Source organism: Rhincodon typus, chromosome 25 (assembly GCF_021869965.1).
Source record: "Rhincodon typus isolate 14 chromosome 25, sRhiTyp1.1, whole genome shotgun sequence".
NCBI classification, from domain to species: Eukaryota; Metazoa; Chordata; class Chondrichthyes; order Orectolobiformes; family Rhincodontidae; genus Rhincodon; species Rhincodon typus.
The window spans coordinates 29310353-29333216 of record NC_063356.1 but is presented as its reverse complement, the minus strand read 5'-3'; the positions used below and the strand labels follow the sequence as shown (position 1 = coordinate 29333216).

Sequence of the window (22864 nt, the reverse complement as noted above, 5' to 3'; positions counted from 1 at the left end):
AATTCTGGAAAGAGAATGAAGAAGTAGGTACAGTGTTATGTAGGATATGGCAATATAAGATTTTGCCTTTAGAAACTTAATGTTGATTATGTTGAACCAGATTAGCCTTGAGATTGATCTATGTAGCAGTTTGTAATTGTAATCTGTCATTGTTTTTGACATTTCACAAGTTTGCCAAGTCTTTTGCAGCATAGAGCTATCAGAATAGCTTAAAACAGAGTATTACTTTTGTCTGCTAACGTGCAATGATTTTTACCAATTTGACTCATACAATTGCCAGAATGGTGTGCAGTTATGGAGTGCAATTACACTTCAGTACTTCTTTAAACAGAGGGTTTAGGAAGTACTTAGTGCAAGATGTTCCATTGTACACTCAGGTTTCATTCTCCCCCACTTTACAAAATAGCCCTTGAGATATCATCATGTTGTTCTTCCACTGGGAGAGTCCGTTGCCTAGCCCAACCTCATCTTCAGATATGTAAGTAAGTATCCATGCGCGCACACATTTCAACAGGAGTTTCTGGATAGCAGTCAGGAGCAGGAAGCCTGGCTGGTTTCTCTCTCATTCTGTCCAATAAAAAGGCATTAACACCAATTACATTGTCGAATCACCGCCCTCACAAAGCTAAGCTAGTTCCAAATAGGGCAATGATTGAACCTAGTTTTTCCTGGTTTGTGTGTCTCAAATGTACACAGGACTTCCTAACCCAATTATTAGCGAATCTTTGCAGAAGTTTTAAAGGGCCTTCTACAGCAATAGAATAATCATCATAATGTTGCAAAACTACTTTTCCCTTTTTTGTTTGGTGAGGTGTTCTATTGCAATATTAAGAAAGAGAATAATAGATTTCTACATGTTTGTAGCCTGGGTCTATTTCCATTACTTTGCTAAACTGATGTAGAAATTTGGCCTATTATATTATTTCCCCTGGAATCTGGTGGACCATTAGTGAGATATTGACAATTTTAGGGGCATACAGTAAAAATGTAATGTGTTAAATAATTGGGCAAGGTCTCATGTATACAATTGTCTAACTTACTGGACATTATAAAAATTATAAATATTTTGGCTGTTTGAACTAATTTCAACTTTATCGTTATTTGTATTCCGTTCTGGGATACTTTCACTGTTTAAGCATAACATTTCTCTCAGTACTGCCTTTTTGAATCTTTTCTGTCTGGCTTTAGTCCAGTCCCACCACTGAAACCAGCCTAGGCAAATATCCCGTGTAAGTGCGATTGTGAATTTTTATCCTTTTTCATTGCCTCATCCTTTTCACAGCCTTTAATATAGTAAGGCACACCATGCTGATTTATCACTCTATGATGCAACTTCAAGAAAGTGCCTGTTTCAAAGTTCGTTGTTACCTATTCCCTGCACCCCTATGTCAGTGATCCCAACACACCTCTAATATTAGATTCATCTCTTGTGCCTGCATAGTTGGGCGGCACGGTGGCTCAGTGGTTAACACTGCTGCCTCGTATCGACCCGGGTTCGATTCCATCCTTGGATGACTGTCAGTGTGGAGTTTGCACATTCTACTCGTGTTTGTGTGGGTTTCCTCCCGGTGCTCCGGTTTCCTCCCACAGTGCAAAGATGTGCAGGTTAGGTGAATTGGCCATGTTAAATTGCCCACAGTGTTCAAGGATGTATAGAATAGGTAGGTTACAGGGGGATGGGTATGGGTGGGATCCTCTGAGGTTTGGTGTGGGTTTGGTGTGGACTTGGTGGGCCGAAGGGCCTGTTTCCACACTTTGTAGAGACTCTATGATATGATTCTATGATAGTTTGGTTTGACTCAAGGTTCCCATCTTCCTCCATCCATAGCACCCAAAACCCAATTCGTTGCTCTATTTTGTTGCTGACTCAACCTGAATTAATGGTGGATAACTGCCCCTTTGCTAACAAGATAAGTTTCAAAACTCACATCCTTTCTAACTCTAAAACTACCTTTTTTCCGTCTTAGAAATATTACCTTCTTGATTTCTAGTTTCTCCAGTGGCATTTACATTCTCAATTACCTCTTTGTTTCTCAGGAATTGACAATTGACTTTGATCCACGCAGAATTCAAAAGCTGTACTCTCTGCAAATACCAGTTGATCCAACACTTCAACTTTTGCATCCAAGCTCAAATGAAACGATAGTAAAATATCAGCATTGTTCTCGGCACCATCTGTTGCCTCCCATCCCAAATCAATTCATTTAAAATTCTCATTCTTACTTACAAATTTCTTAGTGGGCTTAATGTACTCAATCCTGTAACAAATCCTATTTCTTGGCTCCATCCTTAATACTTTTGAGCTTGAACAGCTATCCTTCCAGTTCTCCTGTATTTTTGATGCTTATTCCTGTTTGTGACTACTCCCTCTATTCCAGGAGATATGCTATCTTGGTGTGTCATGCTTGTCTGTTCTCTCATATCCCCTGTTTGCTTGTTTTCACCCACTCTGTGATGGCTGTGATCTAACTGTACCTAGCTTGATCTTCTCTTACTGCTGTTCATTTACTAGAATTCTCTGCAGATTTTCATCTGTGAGTAAATAGCTGAAATACTGACTTTTCATTTTTGGATGTCACCATATCTATTTAAAGCACTTATTTATTTCTCTTACAGTCTGTGTTTGGAATTTTATGCAATTTGTCTTAGCAGCATTCACAATTCAGAGCACTCAATTTTCTTTCCTAAACTTTTATTATTGTCCAGGTTTCTGAGGCATACAGGAAACTGGATAGAATGAAATATCTTATGAGTTTGTATTTTTTTTAACTTGTTAGAAGCTTGAATTCTTGTGCTGTTAATACATCCTTCATCTTCACAATACGGCTTCTGGCTATCTCTGTCCTTCTCACTTTGGCAGCTTATCCATCACCATCTGGAAGCCTTTGTCCTAAATAGACAAATTTTTATTTTCATTTGTTCATTGGATGTGGGCGTTCCTGGCCGGACCAGCCTTTATTGCCTATCCCTGGTTGCCCTTGAGAAGGTGGTGGTGAGCTGCATTATTGAGCTGCTGCAGTTCTTGGGGTGTAGGGACACCTACATTGCTATTAGATAGGAAATTCTGTTGTTTTGAAACAGTGACAGTGAAGGAATAGAGACATGGTTCCAACCCAGAATAATGTAGGGTTGAAGGGAAACTTAAGGTGTTGGTGCTTGCATGTATTTATTCCCATGTCCTTCCAGGTGGTGGAGATCATGGGTTTGGAGAATGCTGTGGAAGGAGCATTGGTGAATTGCATCTTGTAAATGGTACACGCTGCTGCCACGTTGTGTCGGTGGTGGAGGGAGTGAATTTTGAAGATACTGAGTTAGGGAGCCTAATCAAATGGGCTGCTTTATCCTGGATGATGTTGAGATTTTTTTACAATTATTGGAGTTCCACTGAGGCAAATGGAGTGTATTCTATCACACCTCTGCCTATGCCTTGTAAATGGTACTCGGGGTTTGAGGACTCAGGAGTTGAGTTACTTGCCTCAGAATTCCTAGCCTTTGACCTATTCTCCCAGCCACAGCGGCAATATTTATATGGCTGGTCCAGTTTATCAGGAGTTTCAGAGATGGTAAGGGTGATGGCAGTGCCATTGAATGTCGAGTGGAGATGGTTAGCTTTTCTTTTGTTGGGGATTGTCATTGCCTGGGGCATTTGTGTGTCGCAAATATTATTTGCTATTTATCGGCTAAAATCTGGATGTTGTCAAAATCCAGTGTAATACCAAAATCATCAATCTTCATACTAGTTTCTACCAATGCATCCTTCTAACTAACGTTACTTTTGTCTTTTTGGTGTTCAATCTCAATCCTTATTCTAAATTTTTAGATTTTACTTGACCAATGATATTTTGTAGATACGCTTCTGATTCTGCAAGTAGCGCTGTGTTTTCAGCGTACCAGAAGTTTGTCAAACTTGTGGCACACATTTGTGATAGACTCTTCAAATATCATGCAACTACATTACAGATGTGTTCCTGAATTCCTCCGCCATGTTTCACTCTTTCCAATGTTTAAAAGCCTTCTCACAAACCATCTCCTAGATTTTCAACTTGAGTAGCACACACTACAGGGATTATGAAGCTTCTTGGGATTTTTCTTTTTCTTTTTGGCAACATGATAGCTACTGTATAAGTACAAGTTTATTTTTATATTGACCCCTGTGAAAAATGAACAGCTTGGTGCACCAAAAACACACCACCACTGCTTTGCATTCTAATTATGTTTTCCATGGAATTCCAGAAAGGTGAAACGTCAGGAACAAAAAAACCCAGAGGTAGACCAAGAAAAAGGGTAAGCCATTTTGTTTTCCCTAAAAAAATATATTTTCACTAACAGTGTTTGCTATTTTTCTACATTTTTTTAAAATCTTGCTTTAAGTTTGCTTGGGTGATGTGGCTTTCTCAAAGCCTTGTAAGTCTTTATTACACCTCTAAAGGTTTATTTTCTATTAATCCAGTATTCAGCATAAGTGAAATATGCATTATGTATTGCTACCTGTCATAGAAAACTAAATTTCTTTAGATATGAACTTTGTTATCTGTTATGCATGTTAAGTCATGTCTGCCACGCTTATTGTCCACCTGCTACAAAACACAAAGAAGGCGTGCAAATACCTATAACATTATCAGAATTGTTATACTTGAAGTAACAGTAACTAGCAGTTAATTTAAGGCAACTAATTCAATGTGTTCATTCTTCCTTCTGATTTGTTTTATTTTTATCTACTAACTAACTGTTATTCTTACATTACTTGTAACTATTTACTTTTTGCGTGCAAAGACTTTTGTTTAAGGTCCATTTACTTGTGGACAAGCTGTACTGAAGAGTATTTTGGTGATGGTATCAGCAGTGTACGGTGATGATCTTTTGGAAATATGCAGAGTAGGAATACTTTGACATCAATCAGTATGTAGTGCTGATTTGATGCCAGTACTGCCATTTTCCACACTCGCACCTGAGCATGCATTCTGCAGCAGGAAGGAGATAATCTCCCCAACACCCCATATAATATCCCCATCTTCTGAAGTTAATACCAGATTATGGGCACGTCTCCTTGGCCTACAGCATGCAAAAGAGAAAGAGCAGAGGACATACCAAGCAGGACAAGCTGCCAGAAAAGGGAGGGGAGAAGGACTGTGAGCAAGAAGGTTATATTATTTGGGGAGTAGTTGTCATTCTGATGCTAAGTGAGGAGCAGTGTGCTAATTATGTGTGATGGAGTAACAGTATCCACATTGAATGCTGCCACTTTCTGTACCCACATTTGCAGCCTCAGACCAAGGTGAGGGCAACATCGTCAGTATCTGTGAAGGTAACTGTGGCTTTGAATTTTTACACGTGGATTCTTTCCATCCAAGAGCAGACAACTTACGTAACATCTTCACTATTGAATTGTGCATAAGGAAGACCATTGAGATTGTGTATTCACCGAAAGGGGGATAACAAAAACAGAAATTGCTTGAAAAAAATCAGCAGGTCTGGTAGCATCTGTGGAGAGAGAACAGTGTTAATGTTTTGGGCCAAGTGACCCTTTTTCAGGGATGTATTTCATTGCTGTCTTGCTAGAGAGAAGCAGGCAGAGTGAGCATGTGCTTTATCAAAGATGATGAGCTTCGCCATGGTAGAGGGTGCCACTGATGGCATGCATATTGCTTTGCAGATACTGCACGTCATTTGTGAGGGAGGGGAATCACTTCTGGTTGTGCTGCATCTCAATGTCCAGAGTATCATGCAGGTCAATGCCTGGTTATCCTGGTAGATTGTTGCTGGCCTTATTCTGCAGCATTCCACTGTGTCATCTTTATTGAGTTATCCAGTAAAACCACAGGGTAGTTACTGAATGATGAGGACTGTCCTTTAGTGCCAAAGTTCATGGAACTGGTACTAACTTTATACAAACGTGAGCCCCCGATGAAATGTGCAACCACTCAACAACACGTCATTTGGTGAATTTATGGAGTGCATGTTATAAATTGTACACTCTGCTTCTAATGAGTGTCAGTGGTGGAGGGAGTAGGTGCTTATGAATATAGTGTCAATCAAGTAGACTGCTTTGTCCTGGATGGTGTCAAGCTTCTTGAGTGTTGTTGGAGCTGTACCCATCCAGGCAAGTGGGGAGAACTCCATCACACTCCTGACTTGTGCCTTGTAGATGATGGACAAGCTTTGGGAAGTCAGGAGGTGAGTTACTCACTGAAGTATTCCTAGCCTTTGACCTGCTGTTGTAGCCACTGTGTTTATATGGTGATTCCAGTTGAGTTTCTGGTCAGTGGTAACCTCAAAGATATGGAGCTATTTTTTGGGGCCTTGGACAGAAGTGAGAGGAGCAATACTACATCTGCCTGTACACCTCCCATTTCACCTCGTCCAAGGCACCAAACAATCATTCGAAAACCAGCAGAGTTTCACCTGTACTTCTACCCTGGTCTATTGCATCCATTGCTCTCAATGTGGTCTCCTCTATATTGGGGAGACCAGGCGCAGACTTGGGGACCGTTTTGTAGAGCATCTATGCTTGATATGCTCCAATCAACAACACGTTTGGTTGCCAACTATTTCAACATTCCCTCCCACTCCGTTGGTGAGATGTCCATCCTGGGCCTCCTCTACTATCAAAATGATACTGGAGGAGCAACACCTTACATTTTGCCTTGGGAGCTTAGGATCCAATGGCCTCAACATAGAACAAAAACAGAAGTTGCTGGAAAAGCTCAGCAGGCCTGGCAGCATCTGTGAAGAAAAAATCAGAGTTAACGTTTCGGGTCCAGTGACCCTTCCTCAGAACTGATGGTAGCTGGGAAGACATCAATTTATATGCAGAAAATAGGGAGGGGGTTGGGTAGGGAGTAAGTGATAGGATAGAGCCTAAAGAGAGAGAAGAACAGTTGGACAGACAAAGGAGTTGATAACGATCTGGCTGGGAGGGTGAATAGTTGTAAACGGGGACTGTGAATGACTAATAACAGGTAGTGTATAATGGCAGGCTATGTGGTAACAAGGCCTGGTGTGTGGGGTGGGGGTCTAGGACATGGGAGAGTTTAGGCCTTAAAATTATTGAACTCGATATTGAGTCCAGAGGGCTGCAGGGTCCCCAAGCGGAAAATGAGGTGTTGTTCTTCCAGTTTGCATTGAGCTTCACTGGAACACTGCAGCAAGCTAGAGACAGAGATGTTGGTCAGGGAACAGGGTGGTGTGTTGAAATGGCAGATAGTTCAGTACGTGCGAGCAGAACATAGATGTTCTGCGAAGCGGTCACCCAGTCTACGCTTCACTTCCCCAAAGTAGAAGAGACCACATTGTGAGCAGCGAATGCAGTAGACTAGATTCTGGGAAGTGCAGGTGAAGTGTTGCTTCACCTGGAAGGTATGTTTGGGCCCTTGAATACTGGGGAGGGATGCTGGTGGGATGGTAGGTAAGGACAAGGCGAACCCTATCGCTGTTGCGGGAGGCAAGAGGGGTGAGGGCAGACGTGCGGGAGATGGGTCGGACCTTTTGAGGGCCCGCAACAGCGATGGGGTTTGCCTTGTCCTTACCTACCATCCCACCAGCATCCACATCCAGAAGATCATCAGATGCCATTTCCGCCACCTCCAGCAAGATGCCATCACCAGACACCTATTCCCCTCCCCTCCCTTGTCTGCTTTCCGCAGGGACTGTCCCCTCCGGGACACTCTGGTCCACACTTCCTCCATCCCCAACACCCCCGCCCCCTGCCACAGCCCTACGTCACCTTCTCCTGTAACCGGCAAAGGTGCAACACCTGCCCATTTACCTCCTCCCTCCCCAGTATCCAAGGGCCCAAATATACCTTCCAGGTGAAGCAACACTTCACCTGCACTTCCCAGAATCTAATCTACTGCATTCACTGCTCACAATGTGGTCTCCTCTACATTGGGGAAATGAAGCATAGACTGGGTGACCGCTTCGCAGAACATCTATGTTCTGCCCGCAAAAAAGACCCTGAACTACCTGCCACTTCAACACACCACCCTGTTCCATGGCCAACATCTCTGTCTCTGACCTGATAAAACCTGCCCATCTTCCTTCTCACCTATCCACTCCACCCTTCCCACTGACCTATCTCAACAACCCCTCTCCTGAATCCACTTATTGCCATCCCACCTATCTTCCCCCAGCCCCAACCCTCCCTCTATTTATTTCCCAGCTCCTTTTCCCCCTCCCCAGTACTAATGTAGGGTCCAGACCCGAAACATCGACTTTCCTGCTCCTATGATGCTGCCTGACCTGCTTTGTTCCTCCAGCTTCACGTTTTATTGATTCCGGCTTCCAGCATCTGCAGTCCTACTAACTCCTAACTTCTGAAATTCAGCTGTTTTTTTCATGTTTGAACCAAGGCTTTAATGAGGCCAGGAGCTGAGTAGCCCTGGCAGAGCCCAAACTGGGTGTCACTGAGCAGGTTATTGCTGAGCAGGTGCTGCATGATAGCACGATTGATGACACCTTCCATCACTTTACTGATGATTGAGAGTAGACTTATGGGATGTTATCTGGCTAAGTTTGATTTTTCCTACATATTGTGTACAGGACGCCATACCTGGGCAACTTTTTCACGTTGTTGGATAGCTGCCAATGTTGTAACTGTCCTTGGAGAGTTTAGCTAGGGCAGTGGCAAGTTCTGGAGCACAAGTATTCAGTATGTTGCCAGAATGTTGTCTGGAGCCACATCCTTTGAAGTATCTAGAGCTTCCAACCATTTCTTGATATCATGTGGAGTGATTTGAATTGGCTGAAGACTAGCATCTGTGTTTCTGGGGACCACTGGAGGAGGTCAAGATGGATCCTCCTATTGGCACTTCTGGTTGATGATTGCCACAAACACTTCAGCCGTACCTTTTGCACTGATGTGCTGGGCTCATCCATCATTAAGGAAAGGGATATTTGTGGAGCCTTCCTGTCTAACGGGTTGTTTAATTGTGCACCACCATGCCCATCACTGGATGTGGCAGAACTTCAGAGTTTAGATCTAATCCGTTGGTTTGGGATAGCTTAGCTCTATCAGTTGCTGCTTATGTTGTTTGTCATGCAAATAGTCCTGTTTAATATATCCATCAGGTTGACACCTCACTTTTAGTATGCCTGGTGCTGTTCCTGACACACACTATTGAACCAGTCTTGAATAGTTGAGTGCAGGATATGTCCGGCTATGAAGTTGCAGAATGTGCTGGAGAACAATTCTGTTCCTGTTGATGGCTTACTATGCTTCATGGATGGCCAGTCTTGAGTTGCTACACCTGTTTGAAGTCTGTCCCATTTAGCACAATGATACTACCACATAACACAATGGAGGGTATTCGTAATGTGCAGGTGGGACATCGTCTCCACAAGGACTGTACGTTGATCACTCTTATCAATTTTGTCATGGACAAATGAATCTTCAGCCAGCAGATTGGTAGGGATGAGATCAAGAATATTTTCCCTCTTGTTGGTTCCCTCCCCATCTTCCACAAACTCAGTATAGCAACTGTGTGCTTTAGGACCCAGCCATCTCAATCAGTTTTGTAATGGAAGTGAGCTTACCGTAATAAAAATATACATTTATATAGCATCGTTAAGGTAATAAAATTTCTCAAGTTGCTTTGTGGTAGTGCTATAAGAGTGTGACAAGGGCATATTAGATCAGACGACTGAAAACTTGCTCAATTAAATATTTTTTAATGAGGACCAGAGAGGAGGAGAGATTTTGTAATTATTTATTGTAGGTGATTGAGGCAGAAGAACTTCCTAACTTGGGATGTTTCAAGAGTAGAACAAAAGGAGAATTAAAACTAGTGAAACAGGAGAAATAACTGAGAAAGATCTCAAACAGGTGCAACTACTGAAGGTTCAATTTTAACCTAAATGGGTGCGTTGATAATAAGTCAATATTGTCTTGATTGGCACTCAATTTTCATTTCAAATTATGCTAATAAGCAATTAAACTTGTCTGAAGGTGCAACATTAGATATTAACAACTTTAGCATTCAAGTATTGATTGAATTTTTTGTGGAGGAGTATGTGTATATTCCTCACACCCACTTCTGTTGAAGATTTGAGATACTTTGGCTGGCAGCGAATGGCATTGTATAGAATGGCTCAGTAACCGGGTTCTCCGTGGCACTTTGGGTCTCCTGAAAAGAGACTAGCACAGCACTTATTCTCTGTCAATGAATCTTCAGAGAATGTCCATTATAACTCTTGGTTGAATGCATAAAATCTTGGTGAACTATTGCAGAAAGCTTCTCAATGTATTTCAGAGGCCTCCCGGTCTCGAGGTGAGGCCCAGCGTGGACTCGTCTGCTTCTATTTTTTTTTCCTCTCTATCTATTTTGGAAGGACTATAATGCTTAACTTTTAACTTTATTTCTTTATTTTTCTAATTTATACCTAAGATTTTGTACCTAGGCACCTTTGTACCTAAGATGGCGCCGAAAATAATGATTTTGCACACTTTTCACCGTACTTACGTACCCCTGTACTTGAGTACATGTGACAATAAAACCTTCTTCTAATTCTAATTCTTCATCACAACTCTACAGTATTTAACATAAAATGGTGAGTATCCCTTTATGGTGCTTGACTTGAAATGACTTGTACTTTAAATTTAAATTGACAACATTGCCATAGGTTTATTTCATTCATTCATGAGATAAGGACATCACAGTCTGGCCCAGCATTTAGTGTCCATCCCTAATTGCCTAATGGGCAGTTAAGAGATAACCATTTGCTGTGGGTCTGGAGTCATATGGAGGCTAGACCAGGTAAGGGTGGCAGTTTCCTTTCCTGTTGAATGTGGCCTTTTGAGTTGTTAGATTTTTTTGGAAAATGTCTGATTTCCCAAGTTTCACCTGCTTCAATCCCATAGGTTCATGGTTGACCCTATTTGGAACACTATGCTCAGTTTCATCTATACTTCCCCTAAGCTATTACTAAGCTCATCTCATGCATGAGATCTAATTCCTGCTTCTTTGTCCCATTCCTCTGAAACAAATAATATCTGAACATTCCTTCCTGGCTCCCTTGCTAGAATAATTGTGATGGTTCAGTCTTCTCAGATGCTGACTCCAACTTTTATAAACTGCCATCTATATCCCTTCCAAAAAACAGCCCTCTGCTTTTATGCCATTGTAAACTATTTCTTCATCTCCAATATTGCTTCCTCTTGTCCTTGAATGTGTTGTTATGTCCCTGGTGTGGTGACCTTATCAAAGTTTATAAAATAATGAGGGGTATAGATAGTTTTTTTTTTTCCCTAGAATGGGGGATTTCAAGACGAGGGTGTACATTTTTAAGGTGAGAAGAGAGCAATTTAAAAACGACATGAGGTGCAAATTTGTTACACAGAGGGTGCTTTGCTTGTGGAATGAACTTCCTGAGGAAGTGGTGGATGTGGGTACAATTAAATGTTTAAAACATGTTTGGATAAGTACATGAATGGGAAAGGTTTGGAAGAATATGGGCCAGGCGCAGACAGGTGGGACTAGTTTAGTTTGGAATTATGTTCGGCATGAACTGGTTGGACAGAAGGGTCTGTTTCTGTGCTGTATGACTCTATAACTTCCTGTGTGAGTCCCAGTTATCAAATTACTGCACCTCTCAGAAGTGAACAGCCCAAGCAAAATTAAAGTGACATAATGTGAATGTGAATGTAATGGTATTTCCATGCTTCAACTCTTTGATTTTTCTCACAAGAATAACCGTACCATCCACCTTCTAGTATCTATTCTGTTGACCAGCTCCATGACGCATACACATCTGATTATTCACAGCATCTCAAGTAATTGTTTGCTATTCCACTTTCTTACCCAACAACATATTGTCATTTGATGTTATCTGCAGATGTGAGTTCAAACTTCACATGTACACCTGGACAACCAGTTTGATCCTTTCACCACAATCCTTAATCCCTCTTCCACTCCTGTGCTACCTCGATGTTTGACATCCTGTCTTGGATGATCTACAATTTTTACCAGTTAAACACTGGAATGATCGATGGATTGACTTCAGTTGCCATCACAAATTCTATAACCATGTAATCAGTTTCATCCACCCTTCCTGACTACTTCGTCATGAACCACACAACATCCTGCTTCATTACATAGACTGCTACTTACACCTCTGAATCATTGCGCAACTTAACCCTTACCTCAGCCCATCTGTTGTTGAACCCCTCATCCATTCCTATTTCACCACTGAGCTTAATTACTCTGATGCTTTCCTGTCTGGTTTTCCATCCTCTACCTTCAAAAATTCCAATTCATCCAAAATAATGTTGACATTTCCTATAGTGCACCAAGTTCTGCACACCCTACACATTCTCTTTTACCCAACTACTGGCACTTGGCCATTCAGCAGCTGACATTCAGTCTTTCTATTTTCCAAACCTGGTTGAAATTCACCTGTCTGATTAAGTTCAATCTCAACATCTTTTTCTCTTTATGAAACTGTGAATCACCTTTTTATACATTGAAGGTGCATTATGAATATAGGTTATTTTTAGCTTCTTTTTATATAATTGTAGTTGCCAAGTAGCTGCTTTTCAAGTGGACAGTCAATTTTTCCAGCCACAGCTATTTTGTTTTCCAGACCCCTGCACGGACTACGGACAGGGTCTGGAAAAGCTGAAATCCACACAAATAGTCAACAGTTGGTAACCAGTTGTTATATGTATTTGCATTTCTCTATGTTTGCTGCTGGGCTAGATTTGTCTATTTTAAATTATTATCCATTCAAATTGCTGTAGAAGATTTAGCCAAAGCTGAGTAACGGATGGTATGCTGAAAGATATTTCAGGATAAGGAAAAATGAAACTGAGTTGTGGAATGTGATCCCAAAATGCCAATAAATATCTTAGAATTCTATGTGGAAAAGAAATTCAAGTTGTTAGATTTGCTTTAAAGCAGTAGCCTTGGCCAAAGGCCTTTATTTGGGCTGTCTTTTTCTGGTTAATGTTGCCTTTTGAGTTAGGCTTTTTGGTATTAGGCTGGATTTTCCAAGTTTCATTTTTTATAAATTCATAGGTGGACCCCATCTGAAGTACCATGCTCAGTTTTGTTCACATCATCTTACAAAGGGCAAATTAAACTTAGTGCACATGCAACACAGCTTATACTGGAATAATATTGGGGCTTACAGAATTAAATTATAAGAACAGGATGCTTAAACATAGTTTGTATACCCTTAAGTTTGAAAATTTGTGAGCCGATCTATTAAGGTGTGTGTAATGTTAAAAAGGATTTAATATCATTGGTGGGGAAATGATTTCCTTTATTTGGGGAATTGAGAAAAAGATAACATAATTGAAAGTCAAAGATATAGCCTTGAAGATAAATTCTAGAATCTGAGAGAGTCTTGGAACACTGTAGCCCATCCCCTTCCAAATGCTGTGAATGCTAGGCTAATTGGAACTTACTAGATTGATAGATGTTGATAAATCTTTGTTGGGTTAGAGTTTTCTTGGTTAAGTTGGGTATATGGAGTTCAAGTGTAGACCAGTCATTATCAAATTGAATGGTATCGCAGGCTCACAGGACTAACTGACCTATTTTCTTTAAAATGTACCTTGGTCCCTAATTTTATCCACAGAGAATTATTCATCATTGCATTGGCACTTTTCTTTGCAGTAAAGTTGCTTAAAAGGATTTTGTGATCAAGAAATTACCTTGTTCTGCTTCTAGGAGATCCCTGCCATTGTCAAAATAATGCTAATGAAATGACAGCAGACGCACAAATGTTCCTGACCAATGAATTCTGACACTACGATTGGGCTTGCTAAAACCCTAGAAGCATAAGGGAATTTAGTTGAAGTTCTTTTGAGTTAACAGCTATGTTTACATTAATGTTAATTCTACAAAAGCACTGACTCTTGAAAGTCTCTGTTGCTGTTACTCTGCATTGCAAACCAGATATCCAGGCAACTGAGCTAACCAACCTCCGCTGTCTCCGAGAAATGGAGATGGGGGCAACTATATGGTGTTAATTTTTGAAGGGCAAGCAAAATAAATTTGGGAGACTGAATTAGCACAATGACAAAGTATGGTAGCCTTTTCAGTTGTTCTTTACAAAGAGCAAAATTCCTTGTTATTAAAAGTACACCAAATTCCTGTACTGCCGTTGTTTATAAACCAAGTAGTGTCGGTTGATCATATTTTAAAACTCACCAATGATCACAACATTGCCTGGATTGTTTTTGTAGGAAGGAACTGAGCTGTAAATCCTTTGGTGAATTTTAGCTTGTGGTCTTTATGGGGTATTGACATGGGATCTTCATAGTTTTAGGATGAGTACACTTGCAGTGTGTATTGAACTATAACATGCTTGAACTTGAATCACCAAGGTTTTTTCTAATCACAAGGGGAACAATTCAGCCACATGTCCTTTGAGTAGAAGTTAATATGCTCTTACTAATTGTTTGATGTTTTAATTGTCATTTATTACACTGTACTGCACCTGCAACTATGAGGATTCTTCCATAAAGTATTGAAGGCAAATGAGTTAATACAGGGCTGCAAGGAATGATGAATTAGAGACTTTCACAGTGCATTTTCTTACTGGCAGTTGTTTTTTATATTTATGAATATTTAATCCCTTTTTAAAAATCAGTGGGGACTGTGCTTCCACAACTGTCTTCCAACCTGTCCTTTCGTTGTATTCCTGTTGACCACAAATGTTGCTTCGAAATGCTGACACACCAAACAGTGGAAATAATTTTTCCTTACTCATTGCATCATTTTGAATATCTCTTTCAAAAATTCTTTCTACTCAAGCACCAGTAACTCCATTCCTTTATCCCAAATCCATGCCTCCTCTCCAGCTTACTTCTTGACTGTACTCCTCATCAGCTTCTTCTGTTCATGTACAATTTTGCTCGCCAAGCCCTCTCTCATGTTGTGTTCATCCATTTCCTGTGCATTTACCCATCTTCATCCCGTGTTTCCCAATACACTGAAGTTAAAATTTTTGTTTGACCCTCATCTCATTTTAGCTCAAAGTCCTTAAACCTTCAAATGATGGTATTCCAGTTCTGCATCTCTTATGAATCCTCCTCCACTGCTGCCATTGTCTTTGGCTATCACAGCCCTAGAGTTCCTAAGCCTCTTCACATTGCTGCTTTCCTCCCAAGTTTTCTTTTTATGTTACCTTAGAGCCTAACATTCGGGATCCACTGTGAATCATTTTATTTCCCTTATTAATGCACAATTAATGTTCAGTTGTTACGCTATCCTGCGTAAAACATCTTGGGCCATTACATTCTATTAAATGTGTGCTAAAGTAGTTAAATAAAAATATAAGATATTATGGGTTTGACTGGAATCTGGAGATTAGACTGGAATAAACATGATAATGCAAAGCATCGTGAACTACTTTCCCATTTTACCTGCGTGCCTCTTGTCTGTGGATTTGGAAAACAGCAGTTTGTTATTACCTGTCAGTGTATCTTACAGCTCCAATGTACAAGTTATGAAATCTAGCTCTTATAATCTTGTCCATCAACTTGTCACTGAGGGAAAACTGATGCAGTTATTGCCAGCCCTAAGTATACAGCAATGCCTGGAATTAACAAAAAAGATGTAAGTAATACAAAAACTGAGACCTACTGTGCATAAAGATACACTCCTGTATTACAGTTTATAAGATCATGGGTTTATTTACAGAGGTTATATGAAATTGCAACTTTCCTATCCGCATTTAACATTAAAATCTTAATGAAATTTAGAATGCTGACAAAACCATTAAATTATTCTAGCCACAATATTAAACCCCACCAAAACAGGCAGAAAAGGGTGATATAGTAGGATCAAACCATTAAATAGGTGAAATGTTACTCCAACTCACCAAGCATGCAGTTGTTACCATTTTTATAATAATATCTAGCTTGTAATATCTAGTGAAACACTTCATCAAAGTGTTATGAGTGGTTTGTGCTCGTTGAACATGCATGGATTTGTTGTAGCAGCCTGGAAATGTACCATAATTGAAAGTTCCATCAGTGCATTTCCAGTCAAAAGACAAGACCAGTAAGAACCATGGTTTCTCTCCCGCACTACCCCCCACCATTAGAAACATAGAACATAGAACATAGAACATTACAGCGCAGTACAGGCCCTTCGGCCCTCGATGTTGCGCCGACCTGTGAAACCAATCTGAAGCCCATCTAACCTAAACTATTCCATTATCATCCATATGTTTATCCAATGACCATTTAAATGCCCTTAAAGTGGGCGAGTCTACTATTTTCGCAGGCAGGGCATTCCACGCCCTTACTACTCTCTGAGTAAACTGTGCTTGAGAGTTCATCTTTCACCTCATATAAGAGGACTGTCATTGGTAAGAGCATTGTACAATTATGCAAAAAGACGAGCATAAATTGGTCGTATCTCTGTCATTTTCATAAAAAGACCTAAGATTCTGGAAAAGTAAAAAGATGTTTTATTTTGCTGTACTGTTTGAATATTCTTCCTGTTTTGGAAGCTTGCATTTGAAATTCATGATCTGCTATTCACTGTTGCTCATCAGGGTTATCAGATTTTTAAGCTGGTAGTCAACATTGTGGTGTGAGTCTGATCTCAATCAGCATTTCTTCCTGTTTCCTGTGAGAGTCAGCCATTAGTCATAAGGGTTCCCATTTCCTCAAACTCACCACAAAATAAACAGTGTGTCTTACTCACTGAACTGTCGGCAGTCATCCAGAGGTTCTTTGCTAACTCTGTATCAGTAGCACTGCTTCCTTCATTTGGCACAGAACATATTTTGTACGTTATTTTAATCAAAGATGGAGGTGGGGTTGGGAATACACTCATAAAATAGTACAGTACAAACCAAAGAGTATTTTCTGTTAACCAGTATTTCCAGCAGAAAGATTAGTGTTACTTCGAGCAAAATGTAGCAGTTTTCTCATTTAGAAAGTTTAATAATGTTATCTCTTAGCTTCATGCCAAACTAGAAAACTTGCAAAAACTGAGTGCAGAGGCACACAAACTTGTTATAATTTAAACCACGTGTCTCTAATATTATAGTATTTGTAGTCTAGGTAAATGAGTAACACTGCACAAAATGCAGGGTTTTTGTTTGCAGTAGTAGATTTAGCCACGACTAAAGAGAAAAGTTAGCGCTGAAGGTTCTTTAGGTATTTGCTAGAGGAACTGAAAGTTTGCTGACTCTAGAAAGTTCTGATTTTTCAACACTGTCTATGAATGTTTCGTATTCTGCTGTTAACTGCAAATCTTGGCTTCGAAGTTGAATATAAGGAGCAGTGTGTTTATGTCGCCAGGTGAATCCACAGATAACACAGTATCATCAATGAAAAGGAGTAATTTATTTCTTTAAACAAATATTTTGAGACTTTTTACAGTGCTATCCAACTAGTACTGATGAATTCATCAACGATAACACAACTTATGTTTAGGTAGCACAGTTAATGCAATAAAACATCTAAAGGTTCTTCATAGGAGTTTATAAAACAAAAATAGCATCAAGCCACAAAAGAAGATATCAGAACACTAAATGTTTGCCCTCAAAAGTAGTTTATAAGTAGAGTCTTAAAGAAAGAAAGTGAGCTAGAGAAGTGACGAGATGCAACAAAGGAATTCTGGAGCTTAGGACCCAGGCAACTGAAGAAGTGGCCATCATGTGGACTGATTAAAATCAGAGATGCTTACAAGCCAAAATTAAATGAGTGTGATTTTATAGAGTTCTTTCTTTTTATTCATTTTTCATATCCAAATGTTGCTGGCAAGGCTAGTCTTCCTTGCCCAACACTGTGATAGTGGTTGAATTGTTTTCTTAAATCTCTGACATTCATGTTGTGCAGGTATACCCATAGAGCCATTAGGAAGAGAATTCCAAGTTTTATTTTTTAACCCAGTAGCAGTGAAGCACCAGTGATATACATTCAAGGAGAGGATAATATGTGGTTGGAAGGGGACTTGCAGGTGATGGGTCCCATGATCTGCTGTATATGTCCTTTAAGGTGATGAAGTCACCGGGTTGGAAGGTGCTATTGAAGGATGTGTTGCTGTGGTACATTTTGTAGTTGGTACAAACTATTGCCACTGGGCACCAGCGGGGGACAGAGCTTCACCGGAGGCGCACTGACGATGTTACTTAGCACGGTGACAAAGCATTTGCAATCAAACACACTGGCTTGGTGAGCAAGTCTACAAAGTAAGAGTGTATTTTTAACATTGTGAGTAGGGAGCCAATCAAGTGGCCAGATTTTTTTCCCTAGATAGTGTCAAACCTCTCAAGTGTTGTTGGAACTAAATTCATCCAGCCAAGTGATAAGTCTTCTGTCAAACTCCTGATTTATATCTTGCATTGATGGATTTTGGGGAGTCTGGCAATGAGCTTCTTAGTATTATGATTTCCATAATGATCCATGCATGATTTTGGAAAAAAAAAAATTCCCCGTGTCTAATTTTAAGGAATTACATGACAAGATATCAAATTTTAATATTTTAACAGTAGCAAACAAACTAAAATCATTGATTAAACATTACTTAATAGGAAACTAATGCTGTTAATTACAGACAGCTTTATGAGCTTTGTACCATGACTGATAACCTCTCAGCAGAATTGTAGTCTTTTTGTTTATTCACTTGCAAGATTATGGGTGTCGCTGGCTGGCCATCATTTATTGCCAGCCCCTAGATGCCCTTGAGAAGGAGGTGGTGAGCTGCCTTCTAGAACTGCTGTAGTCCACGTGCTGTAGGTTGTCTCTTAGGGATTTTGACTCAGCGACAGTCCGGTCAATGGGTGTCTTGATGGGGAACTTGAAAATCATGGTGTTCCCATTTATCTGCTTCCCTTGTCCTTCTACACAGAAATGTTCATGGGTTTCGAAGGTGCTTTCTAAGGACAGTTAAGGTAAATTTCTGCAGTGCATCTTGTAGATCGTGCACGCTGTTGCTACTGAGCTTTGGTGTTGGAGGGAGTCAATGTTTGTGGATGTGGTGCCAATAAGTGGACTGCTTTGTCTTGGATGGTGCAAGCTTCTTGGGTGTTGATGAAACTTATGAAACTCCTGCATTGATTTTGTGGAACTGAGATGACTGGTGTCCAATAACTACAAGCATCTTGCTTTGCGCAAGGCATAACTCCAACCAGTAGAGTGTTTTCCCCTTGACTTCAGTTTTGCTCAGCTTCCTCGATGCTACACAGTCTAATACTGCCTTCATGTAATGGGCAATTGGTTGCATCTCACCACTGGCATTCAGTTCTTTTGTACGTGTTTAGACCCAGTCTTTAATGAGGTCAGGAACTGAGCAGCCCTGGAAAATCTAAACTGAGTGACGTTGAATGGTAGGTGATGGCCTAGTGGTATTATTGCTGGACTGTTAATCCAGACATGCAGGGAATGTTGAATTTTCATTTGAATTCGGCCCAGTGTTTTAATCCCACTATGGCAGATGGTGAAATTTGAATTCATAAAAATCTGGAATTAAGAGACTGGTGATGACCATGATTCCACTGTTGATTTTTGGAAAAACCCAACTGGTTCACTAATGTCCTTAAGAGAAGGAAACTGCCATCCTTACCTGGTCTGGAATAAATGTGACTCCAGACCCACAGCAATGCAGTTGACTCTTAACTGCCCACTAGGATGGGGAATAAATGCTGACCCAGCTGGCAATGTCCTCATCCCATGAATGAATGAATAAAAACAAAAGAACAGATTATTGCTGAGTAAGAGCCATTTGATAGCACTGTCATGAATCCCTTCCATCAGTGTGCTGATGATCAAAAGTAGTCTGAAAGGGCAATAGTTGGACATACATTGCTGGGTAGATGCCAATGTTAAGAACTTGAAGTCATGAAACTAGTGGAGCTAATGTGTCTTTGTTTCAGCATAAAATGCAGTTGACGTAGAAATAATAAACAATATCCCCCGCCACCAGATCCATGAAAGAGCAGTTCATAGTGAAAGCACTACAGGTTAATTGTTTTTTGACCAGAGGTTATTGTAGATTAAAGTTTTTTTTTGCCAGTTCTTTTTAAAGTCTTTTTTTTAAATCTGAGTGATTGATGCTTAAACCAATAATCACATATACACTACCGTAAAAATAAAACCACTGACAGCTGAATGTGAAGAAACTTTTGACTTCCACTGGATAGTGCAATAGTTATACAGCAATTATGTTTTTTCTGAGCTATGGGTGTATACTGATTTCATTAAGGTGATTAAAAACAAATTCCCCCAACTACTATAATTTGTGACAAAGACATATTGAATAAACAAAAGCATCTATTAGAAAAGTGTAATTAAATAGAAAAGGGATTGTGAACAGCAAGCAAAGCAAAAAGTGACATGCCAGCTTCTGGGCTCACACCCAAACACTGATCCATAATATATTCTACCAGAGTTCTAACACAAAACATGTCATGGATGCAGCAATGGGTGCTGCTCATTTTGAAAATTACACCATTATTAATTAACAATCCATCTCTCATCAGGCTGGAGGCCTTTGCATTTTCTGTAGGATTTGTAAAGCATTTGCCAGGGGCTATAGGACCTAAATGAAACTGAGCAAAGTAGCAAGTTGAGTCAATGAAGATTCAGCCAAATAACTTTGAGTTCAATGTGAGAAAGAATGGAGTAATATAGATGGGACGCAATACGGCAAATTTAGGCCTAAAATGTAAACTTCAATAATGGAAATAAACAGGTTCTAGTAAGTCTAAGTTTTTGGCTTGTGAGAGAAGGTGGTAATGGGGCATCCCATCACAGCATCAGCAGTCTGAGGTCCAAACTAATGTTCTGAGGACACAGGTTCAAATCCCAGTATGGCAGCTAGTAGAATCAGTTAATAAAATTGTAATTATAAAGCTATTTCCAGTAATGACGACCATTGCTGATTGTAAAAACCTTTGTTTGCTAATATCATCTGATCTGCCACATTCTTACTTGGTCTGGCTTAGATGTTACTTCAGACCCACAACAATGTGATTTTATCTTAAAAGTGCTCTGAAATGGTGTAGCAGCACACTTGGGTAAATAAAACGACTACAAAGTCAAGAAAAAATTGAACGGACCACACAGCATTGGCCCAGATATTAGAAAGGACAATGTCAAACCCAACCTTGATGACCCTGCAAAATTGTCCTTACTAATATTTGGGGGCTTGTGACAAAACTGTAAGAGTTAACCCATAGACTAGTTTGTCTTAGTCAAAGAATTGTAGCTTACAGAAGGTACCCCAAACCCATCATTGGTAGGTATGTTCTGTCCTATCAACAGAACTGACCCAGCATAGACAGTGGCACAGTGGTGTGCAGTCGGGAAGGAGTTGCCCTAGCAGTCCTCAACAGTGATGCTGGATTCCATGAAGTCTCATGGTATAAGGTCAAACATAGACAGGGAAGCCTCCTTCCAATTATCGCCTACGAACCTCTCTCAGCTGATGAATCAGTACTGCTTCATGTTGAACACCAATTGGAGGAAACACTGAGGATGGCAAGGTCACAGAATCTGTTCTGGATTAGGGACTTCAATGTCCATCACCAAAAGTGGCTCGGCAAACCACCACTGACCAAGCTGGTTGAGTCCTAAAGACCGTAGCTGCTTGATTAGATATGCAGCAGATGGTGAGGGAACCAACAACAGGAAAAAAAATCTACTTGACCTCATCTTGACCAAGCTACTGTCACAGATGCTTCTCTCCATGGTGGTATTGGTAGGACTAGCCTCTGCAAGGTCCACGTAGAGAGATAATCTCATTATCGTTTTGAGGACTCCCTCCATTGTCTTGTGTGGCACCAGTATCTAGCTAAATGGGATGGAATTCAAACAGGATTCAAAACTGAGCATCCAGAAGGCACTATGGGCCATCATCAGCAACAGAATTGTATTCGTCCACAATCTGTACATGACCCTGAACAGGTGGACATGGAATGGATGCAGTCGAGTCAAAAACTAGGGGGCACAATGTAAAAATTAAGGGTCACCGTTTCAAGATAGAGAGGAGGAGAATTTTTTTCTGTGAAGATTTTGCAGTCGTGGAACTCTGCCTCAGAAGGCGATGGACCTTGAGTCATTGCCAATAATGAATAGATTCTTGTTAGATAAAGGAATCAAAGGTTATTGGGGGTGAACAGCAATGTAGAATTCAAAATCCGAAGAGATCAACTATGATCTTTTTGAATGGTGGTGGCATTTGGAGGGCAAATGGCCGCCTTCTGCTCCTAATTTTCAGGAAGAATTGATGATGAGATAGTTGCAACTTGCACCTAGTTCTGCTAGGATCTTTTTCTTTTGGTAGATTAGAGTCATAGAGTCATACAGCACAGAAACTGACCCTTCGGCCCATCTCGTCCATGACAACCAGGGTTCCTAAACTGAATTAATCCCATTTGCCAGAATTTGGCTCATGTTCCTCTAAACCTTTTCTATCCCATGTCCTGCGCAAATGCATTTTAAATGTTGCAATTGTACTCGCCTCTATGACTTCCTCTGGCAGCTCATTCCATACGTGCACTGCCCTGTGAAAGAAAAAGTTGCTCCTCAGGTCCCTTTTAAATCTTTCCCCGCTCACCTTAAATGTATGACCTTGAGGGTTGGACTCCCCTACTGTAGGGAAAAGGTATTACCCTTGGTTTTTCACCTTATCTATGCCTCTCATGATTTTATCAATTTCTGTAATGTCACCTCTCAGCCTCCTATGTTCCAGGGAAAATTGTCCCAGCCTCCTTATAACTCAAACCATCCAGTCTTGGGTAACATCCTTGTAAATTGTTTTTGTACCCTTTCTCATTTAATAACATCTTTTCTAGAGCAGGGTGACCAGAATTGTAAGCAGTACTCCAAATGTGGTCTTAGCAATGTCTTGTTTAACTGTAAGATGACATCCCAACTCCTGTACTCAGTGTTGTGACAGAT

At 40.4% G+C, this 22864-nt stretch overlaps 1 protein-coding gene across 5 annotated transcripts in view; it reads left to right on the top strand.

Moving 5' to 3' along the window:
- Positions 1 to 22864, top strand: part of hmga1a (high mobility group AT-hook 1a) — a 105393-nt gene that overhangs the window by 45538 nt on the left and 36991 nt on the right. For 4 of the 5 annotated variants that reach the window (XM_048611933.1, XM_048611935.1, XM_048611934.1 and 1 more), the window contains one exon: positions 4234 to 4284. The exons of the other annotated variant lie outside the window; for it this stretch is intronic. In XM_048611933.1, the coding sequence (XP_048467890.1) occupies positions 4234 to 4284 (51 nt within the window). The remainder of the gene's footprint in view (positions 1 to 4233; positions 4285 to 22864) is intronic. 5 annotated transcript variants of the gene reach the window in all.